The following is a 14,941-nucleotide window of genomic DNA, read 5'->3' as shown; positions in this document are numbered from 1 at the left end:
CGTCTACAACTACCTGAAGGGAGGTTGTAGTGAAGTGGGAGTTGGCCTCTTCTCCCAGGCAACCAGCGCTAGGACAAGAGGACACAGCCTCAGGCTTGGCCAGGGGAGGGTCAGGTTGGACATTAGGAAGCATTTCTTCTCAGCAAGGGTCATTAGCCATTGGAAGGGGCTGCCCAGGGATGTGGTGGAGTCACCATCTCTGGAGGGGTTTAAGAAAAGCCTGGACATGGCACTTAGTGCCATGGTCTAGTTGCCATGGTGGTGTAAGGGCAATGGTTGGACTCGATGATCCCAGAGGGCTCTTCCAACCTGGTTGATTCTGTGATTCTGTGATCAAAAACAATTCACTGGCAGCAGCACGGGTGTTCTTTGGCATCCACTTACCCCACACCCATTCTGTTTGTCTCTATTCACTGCGCTCTGGCCATGTCCCACCCCGGATCGATGTGCAAAACTCTTTGCCAATGGATCAAGGGAGTGTATAATCTGGAGCTCCAGTGCTTCAATTAATGCTATATAAAACAGGTATTCGTCACTACAGGAAATATTTGTACATTTATAAAAAAGCAATACAACCATAAAGAAAACAAAATACAACAAGCACAGCTTGATACGATAACATGCCATGAAATGTCATTGGCTTTATAATAATTTACTACAACTTGAAAAATGTTCTTTTATCCACAATGGATAGCAAATGCTTCCATCTAACATATGGTAAGCATGCAGTAACAATATGTACAACAAAAAATTTGGAGTTTGTTTTTCATTCATAAACTGGATGATTACACAGGGGGTATTTTAAAATTATGTTTTTTCTAGCCTGATCTGGGTTTTCTTTTGCTGCTTTAATACTGTAGGGTTTTTTTTTTCCCCTTAGTTTGAGAAGAATGAAAATTTCTATATACATCTGCAAGAAGTTAGCTTTAGTCATGGAGCATACACTGCTTTTATTTTTTCCCCATCAGTAGGTTTGGATTTATTGGTTAATTGACACTTAAAACCCCTAAAATTCTCAATGCCATATTGTTGAAAATCAATTTTCTTTCCAAACTTTTTTGAAATACTGAGGATCTGTGAAGAGAAATATCTGTTGATCCTGTATTACACTATTCTCAGTTTTTACACCTGTCATCATGAAACCAAATCAAACAGGTCTTTAACTAGATCCCATCCATCACAAGAGGCAGTCCAACCAAACTTGTGTCAGGGTGTTAAAAGCTTCCCACTCCCACCTGACAATCACAAAGTTGTCTTGTTGAACTAACCATGGCCTGTAGTTGATACAATCTCTCGTAGCGAGTAGAAAAACTGTTGATTTTGCTCCGAATTGGGGACTGCTCTGTGCTGCCTGCAGACAAAACAGTGTTGTGGGTGAATTAATCAGCCTTTTTGCAGAACAGCCAGCCTTGGCTGTAGATTGAGTCTTCAGATCCATCGTGACTGATGTATTTATCTCCTCTAATAGATGACATACTGACCTAGCGGTGGGTAAGGCTGGTGAATGACAGTTAGACTGACTCTGAGTCTCGTGGTAAGGGTTCATTCACAAATGTCCTTACCAGAAGGGTCCAAGGTCAAGTCTCCATTGAGTCTTTTTCATCTGTTCCTTTTCCTCCTTGAGCATTTTTTTTCTTTTTCCTTTTTTCTTTTTTTTGCTAGAAAAGCTAGAGTTAGTATTTCCAACAGCACTGAAGTAAGTACTTGGCAAAGCATTTCTTTATCTGGTAAAAAATTACATGATTATGAGAACCCTTAGATGTTCATAGAATCGCAGCTACAAAGATGGTTTACCTCTTGACTTCGCAATTTCCAGAGAGAGAGTCATTTCATGAGAACTGATCCTGACAGTAAATTAGAGAGCCAGAGGTTTGACTGAAGTGCTGAGTGATCTCACCTATTTCTAGCACTGTGTTGCAAAGGCAGGTGCTCAGAAGGTTTCCTATAGGATAAAACATGTGTGTACGCAATATTGTGGAATCTGGACGGGGTCCCGTGAAGGCGAGGAGAAAGCATGGAGAAACGCAGCCAGTGCATTTCTTGGAAGGCTGATTCCCATCTCACATGTCTGGTGTGTTGGTTTTTGACTTAGTCAACAACTGCTAATCGAAGTGGTGTTGTTGAGAGTTGACAAGAGTGAGTAAGCACACTGGCTCTTCTTCACTACGAGTTTGGAAGGCATCTGCTACTTATTCAGGAAAGGAAAACAAAAAATAAAAAGTCCACGTGGAAACATTTCTAGGGTGGAAGAATGTGATTTACAGAAAAAACAGAAACGCATCAGTGGTAACCGTTTCAAACTGACAATAACAAGGAGCCCAAGCAGACTGGATTGAGAGAAATCAATACACCTAACCTCTTGTTTATACTCAGAAACTTTCCTTTTAAAATGGAAACCAGCATTAAATGACACTGCTGAACTGCAGAGCTATTAACTAGATGGACATAATTAGTTTAAACTGAATGCAAAGACTCTTCTGTCAACCATACCTTTCCCAGATTCCTTTGCTCAATTTTTATGAACTCCTCGGTCCCACGGGGAGTGCTGAAGGCTGACCTGTCGTTAATTATTCCTTGTCCTCAGGGGATGGGGTCAAAGCCTTGTGACATACTGACTGGTTTATTTTTCCATGTAATTCATTTTCCTAGTGGCACTCTATTTTCATTCACCTGCACTTCCACATACCAACATACGCAAATCCCGACACCAGAGACCTACCCTTTCTTCTTTCCGGACCCTCCGAGATGACAATACCTTCCCTCCTCCAATTCATTGTCCATGGGAACAGCTGCCTGTCATCAATTCTTTTCAGATTTACAAGGGGTTTTGTACTTGCAGAGCTGCTGTTGTCGTCATTTGCTTGGCAGCTGGCATGTGAGTGAGATGTGATCAGCTTTCTGTCATACCTTGAGTCTTGTACCATGAAGTTTGTGCAGTTGTCTCCAGGTAGCTAGCTGGGACGTCTGCACTTGGAAGAGGCTTTTGCAGTCCTTCCCTGGGGAGAATTGCCTTTCCAGAGAGTTTTCTCTAGTTAATAATCCTTTTTTTTTTTCAATGTTTCCTGGAATCACCATGGTAAGGCGTGGGGAAGTGTTGGGGACGAAGAGCGGGGAGAGCCTTGCTGAAATGGAACTCAAGTTATTTGCCTTGTTCCTGCAGTCTCTTGGCTTTTCTTGCTTCCATAGTTTGGTGGCACTGATGCACAAGGGATTTTAAAAATAAAAGAAAACTAAAGGAGAAAGACGACTGCAAAGTCGTTCGTTCTGTTGTCACCCATTTCAAAACCAGTCCAGCTTCCTTTAGCCCCCCCCCACCCCCCCAGGAAGACGGATGTGATACAGTACTGCTGAAAAAGCCTCTCGAATGCTTCTGGAAGAGATGGGAGCAAGGTCAACCCCCTAGACTGTTGGGCGAGGTGGAGGCCGAGATGGAGGGGGGGCCCGGTTGGGTGGTGGGGCTTGGGGCGGTGGGGGGAGTGGTGGGAGCGTGGAGGATGGGGATGGGGTGTGGGGTGTGGGTGAGCTGGGTGGAGGGGGGGTATAGATTGGAGCTGGGGGCGGGGGGTTGTAGATGGGTGCTGGAGGTGGAGATGACGGCGGGTATGCGTTGTTGAGCGGGTATTTGGGTGGGGCCTCTGTGTTCTTCACTCTGGTGAAATTGATGCAACGGCCCTAAAACAGAAGAGAACAAAGGGGAAAAGCACAGTTACTGACCAAGGCAACGGCATCGCAGCTCAGAGACCTTCCTGGCTGTGTGCAAATCTGATGTCAGTTTAAGTATTCCCGGGCACACCGCTTTGTTCCCTCTCTTTCTCAGAGACAGATGTTAGAAGAGCAAGTCCTGTACTGAACAACCAAGAGGTTAAACCCTAACAACAGCTATTGTAGCGAAGGAGGATGAAATCCTCTCATACCGTTTTCTGACTCCAGGATCTTTAAACAGAGCATCGAGTACTTCAAGCCGTACTGAAGCTGCAAGAGCTGGCAAGAGCCGTTCCCATTCTTCAGAGCTGGCGTCTGAGTCAGCGCACGACCCGTGGTCCCTGTGTCTATGGATGCCTCTTCCCAGACCTCAATCTTAAACTCCCAACAACACGAAATCTGGACTTTGCACCTTTGGACCCTCTCTCTCCTTCCAGTACTTAGCCTTTGTGTCCTATTTCTAATCATTTACCAACCAGATCTGTTTAACTAAGACAGTTTCTTGCTCAGAATTTTTCCTGAAATACACCCATTCTTCCTTAGGATGGCTTGATATTCCAGTGCTCGTGAGAAGTCCATAAACTGCTTTTCTCGCTCTTCGGTGCTAAGCTACGGTTTGTTGTACATTTTTAAACAAAACCTTTGCCCTCTAAGCTGTTCTTTTTTTTCTCTCCTAAGTTCCACCTGCAAAAGATCCCACTGTAAATACTCAAATGTCAGAATCAGCACTATTGTATTATGGATTCATTCTTTTAGATATGAAATCATCCAAAAAGGCACTAGAGGATTTCTGAGTCCATACTTTGTTTTTTGATTTGTGAGCGTGAGCTTATTTTCTGTTTTCCTCTTTCCTCTCCCAAAGTAAATGTTTTTCCTGGTGAAAAAATGCCAAATGGAGCATTGAGCCCGTGCAGGCTGGAGTAGATCTGCTGGGGTAACAACATCAGCCATTTTGAATGCTCTGCACAGCTCTGTATCTTCTCCCTGCTCTACTCTGTCTATGGACAAAGGCTCTGCAGAAGAGGGACCCAAAGTCAAGTAAGGGAGATGCTGGTAGAAAGGTAGAAGGGTGCTGGAGAAGGATTTGATGGTGATGAGAGGAGCTGGCTTTGAAGGGGCTGACACATAAAGAGATACAGACAGCTCCTCCAAGAGCTCTGCCAATTATATCATCATGCTCTGTGGATATGAAGAAACATCTGTCTGAGCCTTAGCTGCTCAGCAGAGGAAAGTGGATTCCTTGCTGAAGCGATGAAGTATGCAGAGCAGCCCGCAGCTGAGTGCAGGCTGCCTTGTGCAAGCAAAGGTCGTTTAAGGAAAACAAAGATTTCACAGCGCCTTGAACTGCATCAAGTTCAAGATGAGAGCATCACCTCGGGGCTGCTCTGAGCATGGTGGCAGCTGAACCCTCTCTGCACGGCTTGGTCCTGGCCTTCTGTCAGCAGGAAGAACCTCTGGCTTCAACTCAGGCTCTCCTCGAGGAATCAGACTCCGGGGCAGAGCAGAGACCCATGTAGCAGTCACAAATACGCCCATGGTAGTGCCCTTCCTTGAGGATTACCGTGCTCTCAGTTAAGGCTTGTCCTCACAGCACGACAACGTAGAGGGGAAAAGGGAGGAGAGGCTTGTCCACTGCTTTGTACACTGAGCTACCTTTAGTGCCTGTGCAGTGGGGACATGTTTTCCATCCCTTGTGCAGGACGAAATGCCAATACAAAACGAAGTGCTGGAGTGGGCAACACCCCTGACCAGAAGCACTACGCTCCCTCCACAGCATCCCAGCATCTCCGGTGCTGGCCAAAAAGGGGACACCATCCGATAGGCAGAGGAAAGCCTGAAATAAGCACACCGCTGTCTCATCTCAGAGTGTCCCTGGTTCTATTTGCTCTTTGTGGGCTGGTGCGTCTGCTTTAATGTTGTTTTAATGCACTTTGCTCGAATTTTAAATAAATATTGTAAGGCCAGCCTGCTGAGTGAGCGAAAGTCTGAACTCAAGATTAACCAATTCTGCTCAGAACCACCCCCCGCAACGAGAATGTTTTCCTTGTTCTAGTTCCACGTCTCCTGCAATGCAACTTTAGTAGTTTCAGACTATTACTTGCACTAGTTTTGTTTTCTTTATTTATGTTGAGAATAAAATAAACCCGAACAAAAAGCAGCCGTCCAGGAACCCCAGCCAGAGAACAAAAATTTGCAATTGTTTTTGTGTGAAGAGATACTCTGTCTGGATGCTCCAGGGGTGAGGTTATGGTGCTGCTGATCCAAATGGAACTGAGCACCGCCCTAAGAGCGATCAAGAGGATGCAGTGAGGCTCAGAAATCTTTGGGTTTGGGGCCGGGGCAGGGCTTGAGGACTAAAAGGCATCTAGTACTCATGGCGATGCCCAAGGCACGGTCCAAAATGGCAAGAGAGTACATCCTGTGCCTCCTGTGCACTGACAAAGATTTGACTTCTTATTGATGAAAACTGGCTTGGACACATCAGCAGTGCCGTTATCACAAAAAGGTGCTAAGAATTCATACCAGCGTAGAGCTGCAGCATGTTTAGACTAGTTTTTACAGTCAGCTACCACCTAGTGAGCCTGTGTCCATGACCTACTGCTTATATCCATGACTAATGAGAACTATTTTTCTCCAGTAATAGGGTTGCTTTGAAATTAAAGAGTTCTTTTTTCAAACGTGATTAAATCTCCACTGTCCTTGATAAGTGTGCTCTAACATGGGCTTGTTGGACATGCTGTCTGGTTTGAACAAGTAAACTGGAGTCTGAGCATAAGCCGCTCAGACGCAGAGCAGAGAACAGACAGCACGGGAGTGCAGACATGAAGCCAGACCCGACCCAGAGCTAGCACAGCTTGTCGCTGTACTCATCAGATACCTCTTCCCCGTTCCCTTGTGCATTACGCTGGTCTAACTTCAGCGTTCAAACCTTCTCCCCCTTAAAACAGGATCGAATGTACCTTCTTCTCAGCTCGAGCATGCCATTCCCTATCTCCTCCTATTTCCTTTGCTGCCTGGGTCAGCTGCTCTGCAGTGAGCTGACAGTGGCCTGTTTGGCATCACTTTCTACTACTGTGCAACGGGTAATTCTGCAGGGCATCCAACACGTGTGAAGGGCAAATACACAGTTCAGGCTTTCTCCTCCTTTCACGTGAACTGACAGACCAAGGGAGTTCTTCTGTTTCATTGCTTGACATTTCCCTCACCCGTGCAGATCGGGGGGGAGAATGCCAGACAGGAATTTTCAGTCCAGATGGACCGAGATGGACTTTGGCAGCTCCACTGCCTCAGAGGAGACGGAGAAGCCAACATCTCCTACGGGAGAAGGATTGTCAGATTGAATGACAAGGAGATATCCAGGAAACAAATTACTTTGCCATTGCACATGAGAGGCAGAAAATGTTTTACTAGTGCCCTAGGTACAAATGCAAAGCAGACCCAGGAGGAAGAGAGCTACTTTAACCAAAAAGCTGGATGTTAAACAGGGCTCTCATCTTGTATCTCACAATATGATAACAGACACAAAAGCGCAGAGGTTGTGCTAGCCAGAGTGTGACCACAAACAAGTAATCCTAGAGCTCCGGAAGACCCAGCTTTCTCTGAAAAGTGTGGTAAGAGATGTGTTTTCCCACCTGCACTGACCAGAAGGGGGCCCCGATTCACAGCTGGGCTTTGTACCATGCAATTGCAGTAGAAAAATAAAACATCAGCATCATGGAGCTACTCCATGGTTCAGTGCTGTTTTATCTGGAAAACTGTCTGGATGAAGATCAAGTTGGCTGGCTAATCACCCATCCATTCACGCTTTTACAGGGCTCTGCATTGCCAGCACAGTTCAGTTCATCCCACAGATAACAGAAATTGATGTGAGCAGTAATAGACCCTCGAAATAAATGGGCCCAAATGCCTTGTTCAGCCTTGGGATCTGGATGCAAAATCAGAATGAGTGTCTGAGGTACCACAGGTAAGAGGAGTGCGGGATTTGTCTACAATCACTGGAAAGAGAAGGACCTTCAAATGACTGTGATTTTAGGAGGGTCTCAACAGCCACCAGTTAGCAGCCCCTCTTGGCTATCCACCAAAGTTCCTCACCTCGTTTAGGTGTCCAAATTCAGATGGGGTGGATGTGGAAGATGGCAGCAGAACATCCAGGAGGCAGGAAATGAACCCATTTCCACTAAATGCTACTTTGGATCCTTAAACAGAAGTTACTTTTCATCCCAGGAGAACAAACTCCTCAACCAGATTACACCAGAGCTTTGAGAATAAGAGGAGTCAGTTCTATTGGTGTTTCTAGCAGGGAGACAGTGGTTGGAGATACAGAATGTATGAACGTAGGGAACAGGCTGTATGTTAAAAGGCTGCTGTGTTGAAAGTCTTGGCTAGGTTTTATTTCCCTTTCTGCAGCCACAACCCTTCAGGGGGGAGAGTCACAGCTGTGCCTCAGAAGAGACAATTGAAGCAATATGGAGACATTATTAGAGCTGAAATTCAGTGGAATCAGCAAAACCAGTGAGGGAAATTCACTCTTGCATTTTATGTTGTTTTTCTAGAGAGTACTGCTCGCAGGCATATGCATAATGAATTCTGCTTGGAGTGGCCTTGCTCTTTCACCTTCAACAGCTAATTATCTTCGGGATGAAGGCAGGCAGGACTGCCTTTGGGACAACAAAGCACTCAGCGGTGGGAGGCTCTTCTCCTCTGACCACGGGCCTCACCCTGTGAGCGCTCTGCATGTGGAGTGCCCTGGGGTTGCACACTTGGTCCAAGCTTTTCCTTTTGTTCTTCACATCTGGTTGACTGAAGAGCGCTGCCAGGGTTGAAAGAGAAGGGTGGGATGTGGGGTGAGGGGGACACTAGGCTACTGAGGTCGTAGCACAGGGTGGTGGTTGCTGAGCATTCAAGAGAGCGAGCTGGAGCATTTGTGTCTTGGACACGGATCTGGCAAGCAGAGATGCAAAGAGCAGCAGATGCCTCAGCCAAGTTGTGGCATTTCCTAGGAGCTCCACAGTCTTGTCCAAGCCACTTCCCACCTCCTCCTGCCTCTCTTTCTGCTTTTATCTGAGCCTGGAAACTAACTGGGAGAGGGACTGTCACTCAGAGCACCGTGCACAATGACCTACACAGAGACATGGATGGGGATTTGGCACGTTGGATCCAGCTGCGGGGAGGATGGACCTTTCTCTTGGCACACTGCAGTATTTCTTTTTTCTCTAACCAGCTAGCGCTCTGGCCCCCATCACAGCAGGACTCAAACTAAGAGGAAGCTTTTTTCTTTGTTTCATTTCAGCCCTGTTTGCTGTGGTTCCAGCTCTTCAGGGTGAGGCTTACACATGGCACAGCAGAAAGGTAATTTAGGAAAGGGAAGTTGGTCCCAGAGCAGTGACATGCCCTCCACGGTACTAAAAAGATCTCTCTTTAACAGAGGAAGATGGAGTACATTTTTCTGAAGTGAAGATGAAAAATGTTTCTGTTTCTCTTGGTTTCCTATCAAGCTGGAATTAATACCTGGAAAAATATCAACATTTTAAGATCATAAAACACTGGGACTGGCTTCTGAGCTCCTGGGTTTAAAAAGAGGCACTGGAAAAGATGTGATGCTTAATGTTGTTTTGTATGGTAATTCAAACTTTCCATAAACAATATCCTGGTTTACCCTGTTATGAGAAAGAGGAGAGAGAAATAAGAAGAAATATAGAAATAAAGAGAAAGAAGGAAGAAAAGAAAGGGGTGGGGAGGAAGAAATGTAAAATTATCCTGTGATTTGATACCTGATTCTGAATCAAGCATGCACAAAAACTTGTAGGAGATACTGGGCAAATGAATAACAGGCACACATTAAATATATTAAATAAATGTGAGAGTTACTACTAGTGTCTACAAAGAGATGATTTACTAAACTGTAGCTACTTTAAAAGCAAAGCACATACATGGATGAGAGAAACGAATGCTGAATTCTCCAAGCCAAACCCTCCCTACCAAAGATCCCGGGTGCTCAATTTGAACTCAGTCCAGGCATGAAACTTCCACAAACATCTGTGAGGGTGATGAGTGGGGAGAGAAGGAGGAATACAGAGTGGAGAGTCACAGTGGATCTGATGGCAGCTCTGAGCCCCACGGGGAGAGGGAGGCGGTAAACTGGCAGTTTGCCTGTCTGCAGCCTGCGAGAGCCAAATGGCACAGACAGCTCATGCTGCCTCTCCTGTGGCTACAGAGAAAAATTGCCTATGGCCAACGTGGTGTCGATCCCCTCTTGTGAAAGTGGTCTTTGCATAAGGTACTTCACAAAACCTCTCTCCAAAAATGCATCCTTTTGCGCCTGGACAAAGGTGATACTGGGAGAAGATCAGGGTGAGAACAATCAATATCTGCTTCCCACCAACGTTTTATCATTTGGGAACGGCATTGGTCAGGGAGCTCTCGGATTCCCAGAGGGTTTTGCTGCTCTGAACCACCATCAAGATAACCCCCAAAATACCAGGTGGCTTCTGCAACGTGGTAGGATTCTGTGAGCTTGAAGTATCCCTGCTTGCACGACCTGAGCTGGCAGCGTGCTGCCTTTTAAATCACCCAAGGGTGTCTGGAGACAGTTTTAGGAAACTCTTAACTAGCTCCTGGGCTTTGTTAGCCAGTGTGTCTCAGTGAGATCAGTCTGTGTTGAGTACGCTGGGTGATGCCAGGAAACACTGCCTTCTGCAGCAAGCACACTAATTATAGGGCTACCTCTGTATCTGTTAGTCACCAAACAACTATTAAAACTGTCTCATTCCGTGATAAAACATCACCGCAACAAAACCATTCCCATCTGTGTCTCATTACTAAACACAGAGCCTAGAACTCAGCGTTGCTCATAAAACCTACCGTTCCCAAGGCATTGCTGCCACCTTGGCCACACAAGAAATAATTAATTGGAGGCTTGACCTATTTCCTCCCAAAACTAAGAGGAAGACTTCCATTGATAAGGTCATCACTCCAGCAGGGTTCTAATAACCTAGTCTCTTATTGCAGAGGCAGCACTGAGAACTATGGACTGTTGTGATTTACCTTAAAAGATCTTGTGAAAAGTACCGCAGAGTGATAAAATCTGGAGCAAGACCCAGAGTTTTCTGCCGGGTCTCAGTACTACACGCCATGCTAGGTCTGACTTTCTAACTCCCAGGAACAGAGTGGTACAAAGTGGTGTTTCCTTCTAAAGCCGGTAAAGACGTGGGATTTACCCCAAATCAGGATGATAAACACATTATCAAAGCTAGTGACAAGCGATTTTACACGTGGCCACTGAACTCCAATGATATCAGAGGCAGTTTCCTACACTGCAGACAAGCATCCTGCCTAAATTCAGAAGGAAACAAGCAGAAAAGCTGCCTGACTTTGATGCCTTGATATGGTTTGGTCTATTCAGATGTTAAAGCAATAGTTTGTATTTGTATTTATATGATCCAGTTCTGTTCAAGCAACCCAAAAGCAGTATACTATGAACACTAGAGGAAACTGCTTTAAACACCATGAAGTATTGCAATTTTTGCAGATCTTTCACAGAATTTGAAATAAGAAAGAGCTTTTTTAGAGTATCAGCTCAGTCATGTTGGCTTATGACCAAAGCTCGCATATACCTCCGTATATAGCACTGTGTATCTGAGGGTCCCACGGTACAAAGAGCGGTTCTGCCAATTCAACCTCCAGTTGAAATCTTACTCATAAGCTTACTCATAACTTCCCGTCTGTGCCTGGCTCTTCAGACCTACCACAACCCAGATAATACCCGTTGCTCTGCCAACCTCTCGTTCTTGATATCTGTAACTACATTACGCAGGACTGAACCAGCTGGGGAACCTACTGAAAAGAAAACATTCAGAGTAAACCCCTACAAAAAGTGAAACTAGATGATACAGGCTTCTACCTTGCCAAATTTGCGCGTGAGAATGAGCTTAATAGCCCCAATCTTTGCCTCGTGCCAGAGTTCAGGAGCGTGGCTCTTTCAGGGATGAGTGGGCATTTGTATGTCAGCAAACAGGCCCGATTACTTTTGCAGGAGCTAGTTTTGGCTTATTTGTGCTGTGGGATGAGTGTCATTTCCAGGAAGATCTGGTCATTCTTCCCATTGTCTTTCTGGAAAGAGGTAGCCAGTCTTGGAGAAATGCTGAGTGACACATCAAAGACACTGTCTCACACAGGATTGTAATCTTTCATCTGGAGGTTGAATAAAAAAGCCTACTGGGTACAAGGAAAAGAGAGAAAAATTCAAATGAAAAATGAAACACATTCTTTTGGCAGCAGTAACTGGAACAGCTAAACAAGGGCAGTGGTAAACATCCCTCTGGAGAGGAAGAAAGTGCCTGCAGGACCTTGCAGCCTGCAGAAACCAGTGATCTGAGGAGGATCTCTCTGGGTGCAATTTGTCTTTGGGTAAAGAAGACAGGGCACGGTTTGGGACAGGATTTTCCACAATATGAATATGAGAAGAACACAATTCAATGGCTGTTTTCACGTTACATGACTCAGGAAAATCACCCTTTGCAGGGCAGTGCTAATGGCTCAAGGAAACTGGAATTACTGCCCATTGAATATTGTCCTACCAGTATTTATTGAGAAATAATCCCCATCTCTGCAATCCTTGTGTGCTAGATTTGCCTTGGCTTCTGAGGCAGATCTCTGCCCGTCAATGTTAGAGGCATAACCTTGTAATTCTGCCTAGGGGAAATTTTGCCCTGGATTGAGATATGACTGGGACGCTCCCCTTTACGAGCTGGCTACTCCCTGCTTCAGAAAGAGGTCCAGCAGCTCAGGAGCCAGCTCCGTGCTTTGTGCAGTAAGGAGCAGTGTGCTTTGCAGTCCTGCAAGCTGATGAGCAGATCGCCGGGCTTTTGGCTTTGGTGCTGTTAGTTCCAGGAAAAAGAGCTAATGTTTAGGTTAACTTTTCCATGGCTATTAATGGAAAACCACACAGCAATAGTATGGACGGAAAGGTTACAATTTGGTTCTCAGGCTCTGCAGCCTATCAGCAGAAACCTGATAGCTGAGACGTAACGACGGGTTAAACAAGAGCTGCTTATTAGCGCCTGCGTGTTTTTGAGTCCGCAGAAAGAAGAATTAATCAAGCAACTACCAACATAGCAACATATCAAAGTGTGTGGAGTGACCTGGGAGTCCACGCAGCTGGTTTTATTTTCAGGTCTGAAAAGGGAACACGGTCTAGTGTTTAAAGCAGGGGAATTTGAAATCATATCTCCCAGTTTCTATTCTTTGTTTCAGGAGGAGGTTTCTATTCATGGCATTGTGAAGCAGCATGGTGTGAAAACAGACAATTACCTTAAATCTGAATTTCCTCATCTCTAAAATAAACTAATTCAAAATAAGAGAGGACTCAGGGGACTTTCCAGGATGACAGCTTTAGCTCCTGTGCTTTGTGATATTCATAGCTAATTGGTAATACCCAGCCTTCCCCATATTACCATTCATCTTGGCTACTCTATAACAAAACTGATTTCATGACTTTCAGTGAACTCACTGGAGGTTTGTGTGGCAGGATTTGCTCCTCAGCATCCAATTATGGACAAATAATTACAGCTTTGGGGATGTTTTCATTGGATTTGCGCACTGCAAGCAAAGGCCCAGGCTGTTACATTCCTTCTGTATTTTTTGATACAGCTCTAATAATGCAGCCTTAAGTTAAAAACCATATTCCTGTGCCAGCAATACTTGATGGGCTTCACAGTTCCTCATGAACCTGCTAACGGCTGAGTTTATTGCAAGTGCATAACGGCTGACAACCAATCGTGGGTGCTAATGCTGAAATGAATCACCTTTGTGCTCCCCATGGTCTGTAAGTCCCTGGTGGGATGGGGTGGGACGTAGGCCATGATTTACCAAGTATAGGTGCCTACTGCATGTAGGGAACTGCTGGAGTCCTGTATTCCTCTCTGAAAGAGACTGGGCTTTGCGTTTCCCCTTGGCCTTGGGCAAGGGGTGGCACACACAGCACACCGTGCCTTTGTCCTCACAACTTCCATCCTGAATCTTCAATCTGTTTGCTCTTTTTTGCACTTTGTGCAGGATATTTGCCCAGGGTCCTGCAGGTACCACATGCTTTCACATCCAGGGTGGGGCCCTAAGCAGGGAAAGGCAAGAACTGAATTAAGCTGCAGTTTAAGTCGTGCCTTTCTGTGCCTTGGACTACAGGTAAAGCATCTGCTGTCGGTGCTTTTGTTTCTGGGTGGCTTGCATGCCTAGCAAGTCCCTGAGGGCTCTCTGATTGCTGATGTAAGACCTAGGGTTCCCCTCACAAGCTCTCAGTGCAGATGGACCCAGACACAGTCCAAATTTTTCAGCTGGGGCTGCTGCTTATTTTTAGGAATTTATTGTAATCCCGCAGGAAACAATGACCTCGCTTTCCCATAGGGATAAGGAGAGTAAGTCCAGCCCACTGCTGGAAGCTGCACGAGGGAAACACAACACAAATGCAACATCAACATTCACTCAGCAAGAAACATGCAGGGGAGACAGGGATTTTCTAGTCATCTGTCACAAGGTGATTCTCTCTGCATCAAAATCCTATTCTTCCTGTTATAGGAGTTTCACTTCCTATATTTTTACTGATTTCTAAGAACCTAAACACCTACTGTACAAATCTGCAGTGTTTTCTGTGAGAATTTACACACCTAGACACTTTTCTGCATCGTCTCCTGCATTCTGCAATTCTACCCCCACAGCACACCATTATTATCATTGCACTGCTCCAATAAGGGTTTTACTCCAGTAACTGTTTCATTCACCCCACAGCTGCAGAACTATTCACTCCACGCAGAGGAAACTCTGAACTATGCTGTTCCATTGGCTTGTTTTGCCTTCTGCTCGTTAAACAAACTAGGAAGCCCTTTTGTTTCTCAGCTCATTATACCAAAGGCTGCCCTTTCTATGAAGGCTTCCTTCGATGCAGGAAGATCCTCAGAGCAGAGAGTCTGACCAGTCCCTCGCTGCTCTGGAAACCTCAAGTCAACCCTTAAATAGGCTAAATTCTTGCCTCAATTCAAATCATGCTTTAAAGGTCAGCACCTGTGATGGTTTCAGTGCTGTACTAGAATCCAGACAAACGCTCTTCCGTACAGTTTCTCAGAGGAGCAAAATGCAGTTGTGTGCTTTGGGCTAGGGAGGATGGGAGGGGAAGACGAACCGGAGTGGAAACACAAGCACCTGCCTTTGTATCAAGAGGGGAGGTGGTACTGAGTTAGATGGAGAAACC

At 45.5% G+C, this 14,941-nt stretch overlaps 1 protein-coding gene across 1 annotated transcript in view; it reads right to left on the bottom strand.

The window, feature by feature from the left end:
- Positions 1 to 3,350: 3,350 nt before the first annotated feature.
- Positions 3,351 to 14,941, bottom strand: part of ANTXR1 (ANTXR cell adhesion molecule 1) — a 99,262-nt gene continuing 87,671 nt past the window's right edge. The window contains exon 18 of the mRNA XM_068421421.1: positions 3,351 to 3,672. Within this exon, the coding sequence (XP_068277522.1) occupies positions 3,400 to 3,672 (273 nt within the window). The 3' untranslated portion in view covers positions 3,351 to 3,399. The remainder of the gene's footprint in view (positions 3,673 to 14,941) is intronic.

The sequence above is a fragment of the Nyctibius grandis genome, chromosome 33 (assembly GCF_013368605.1).
Source record: "Nyctibius grandis isolate bNycGra1 chromosome 33, bNycGra1.pri, whole genome shotgun sequence".
In the NCBI taxonomy this organism is placed as follows: Eukaryota; Metazoa; Chordata; class Aves; order Nyctibiiformes; family Nyctibiidae; genus Nyctibius; species Nyctibius grandis.
Note: the sequence above shows the minus strand (reverse complement) of the source record. Positions and strands in the feature narration are given on the sequence as shown.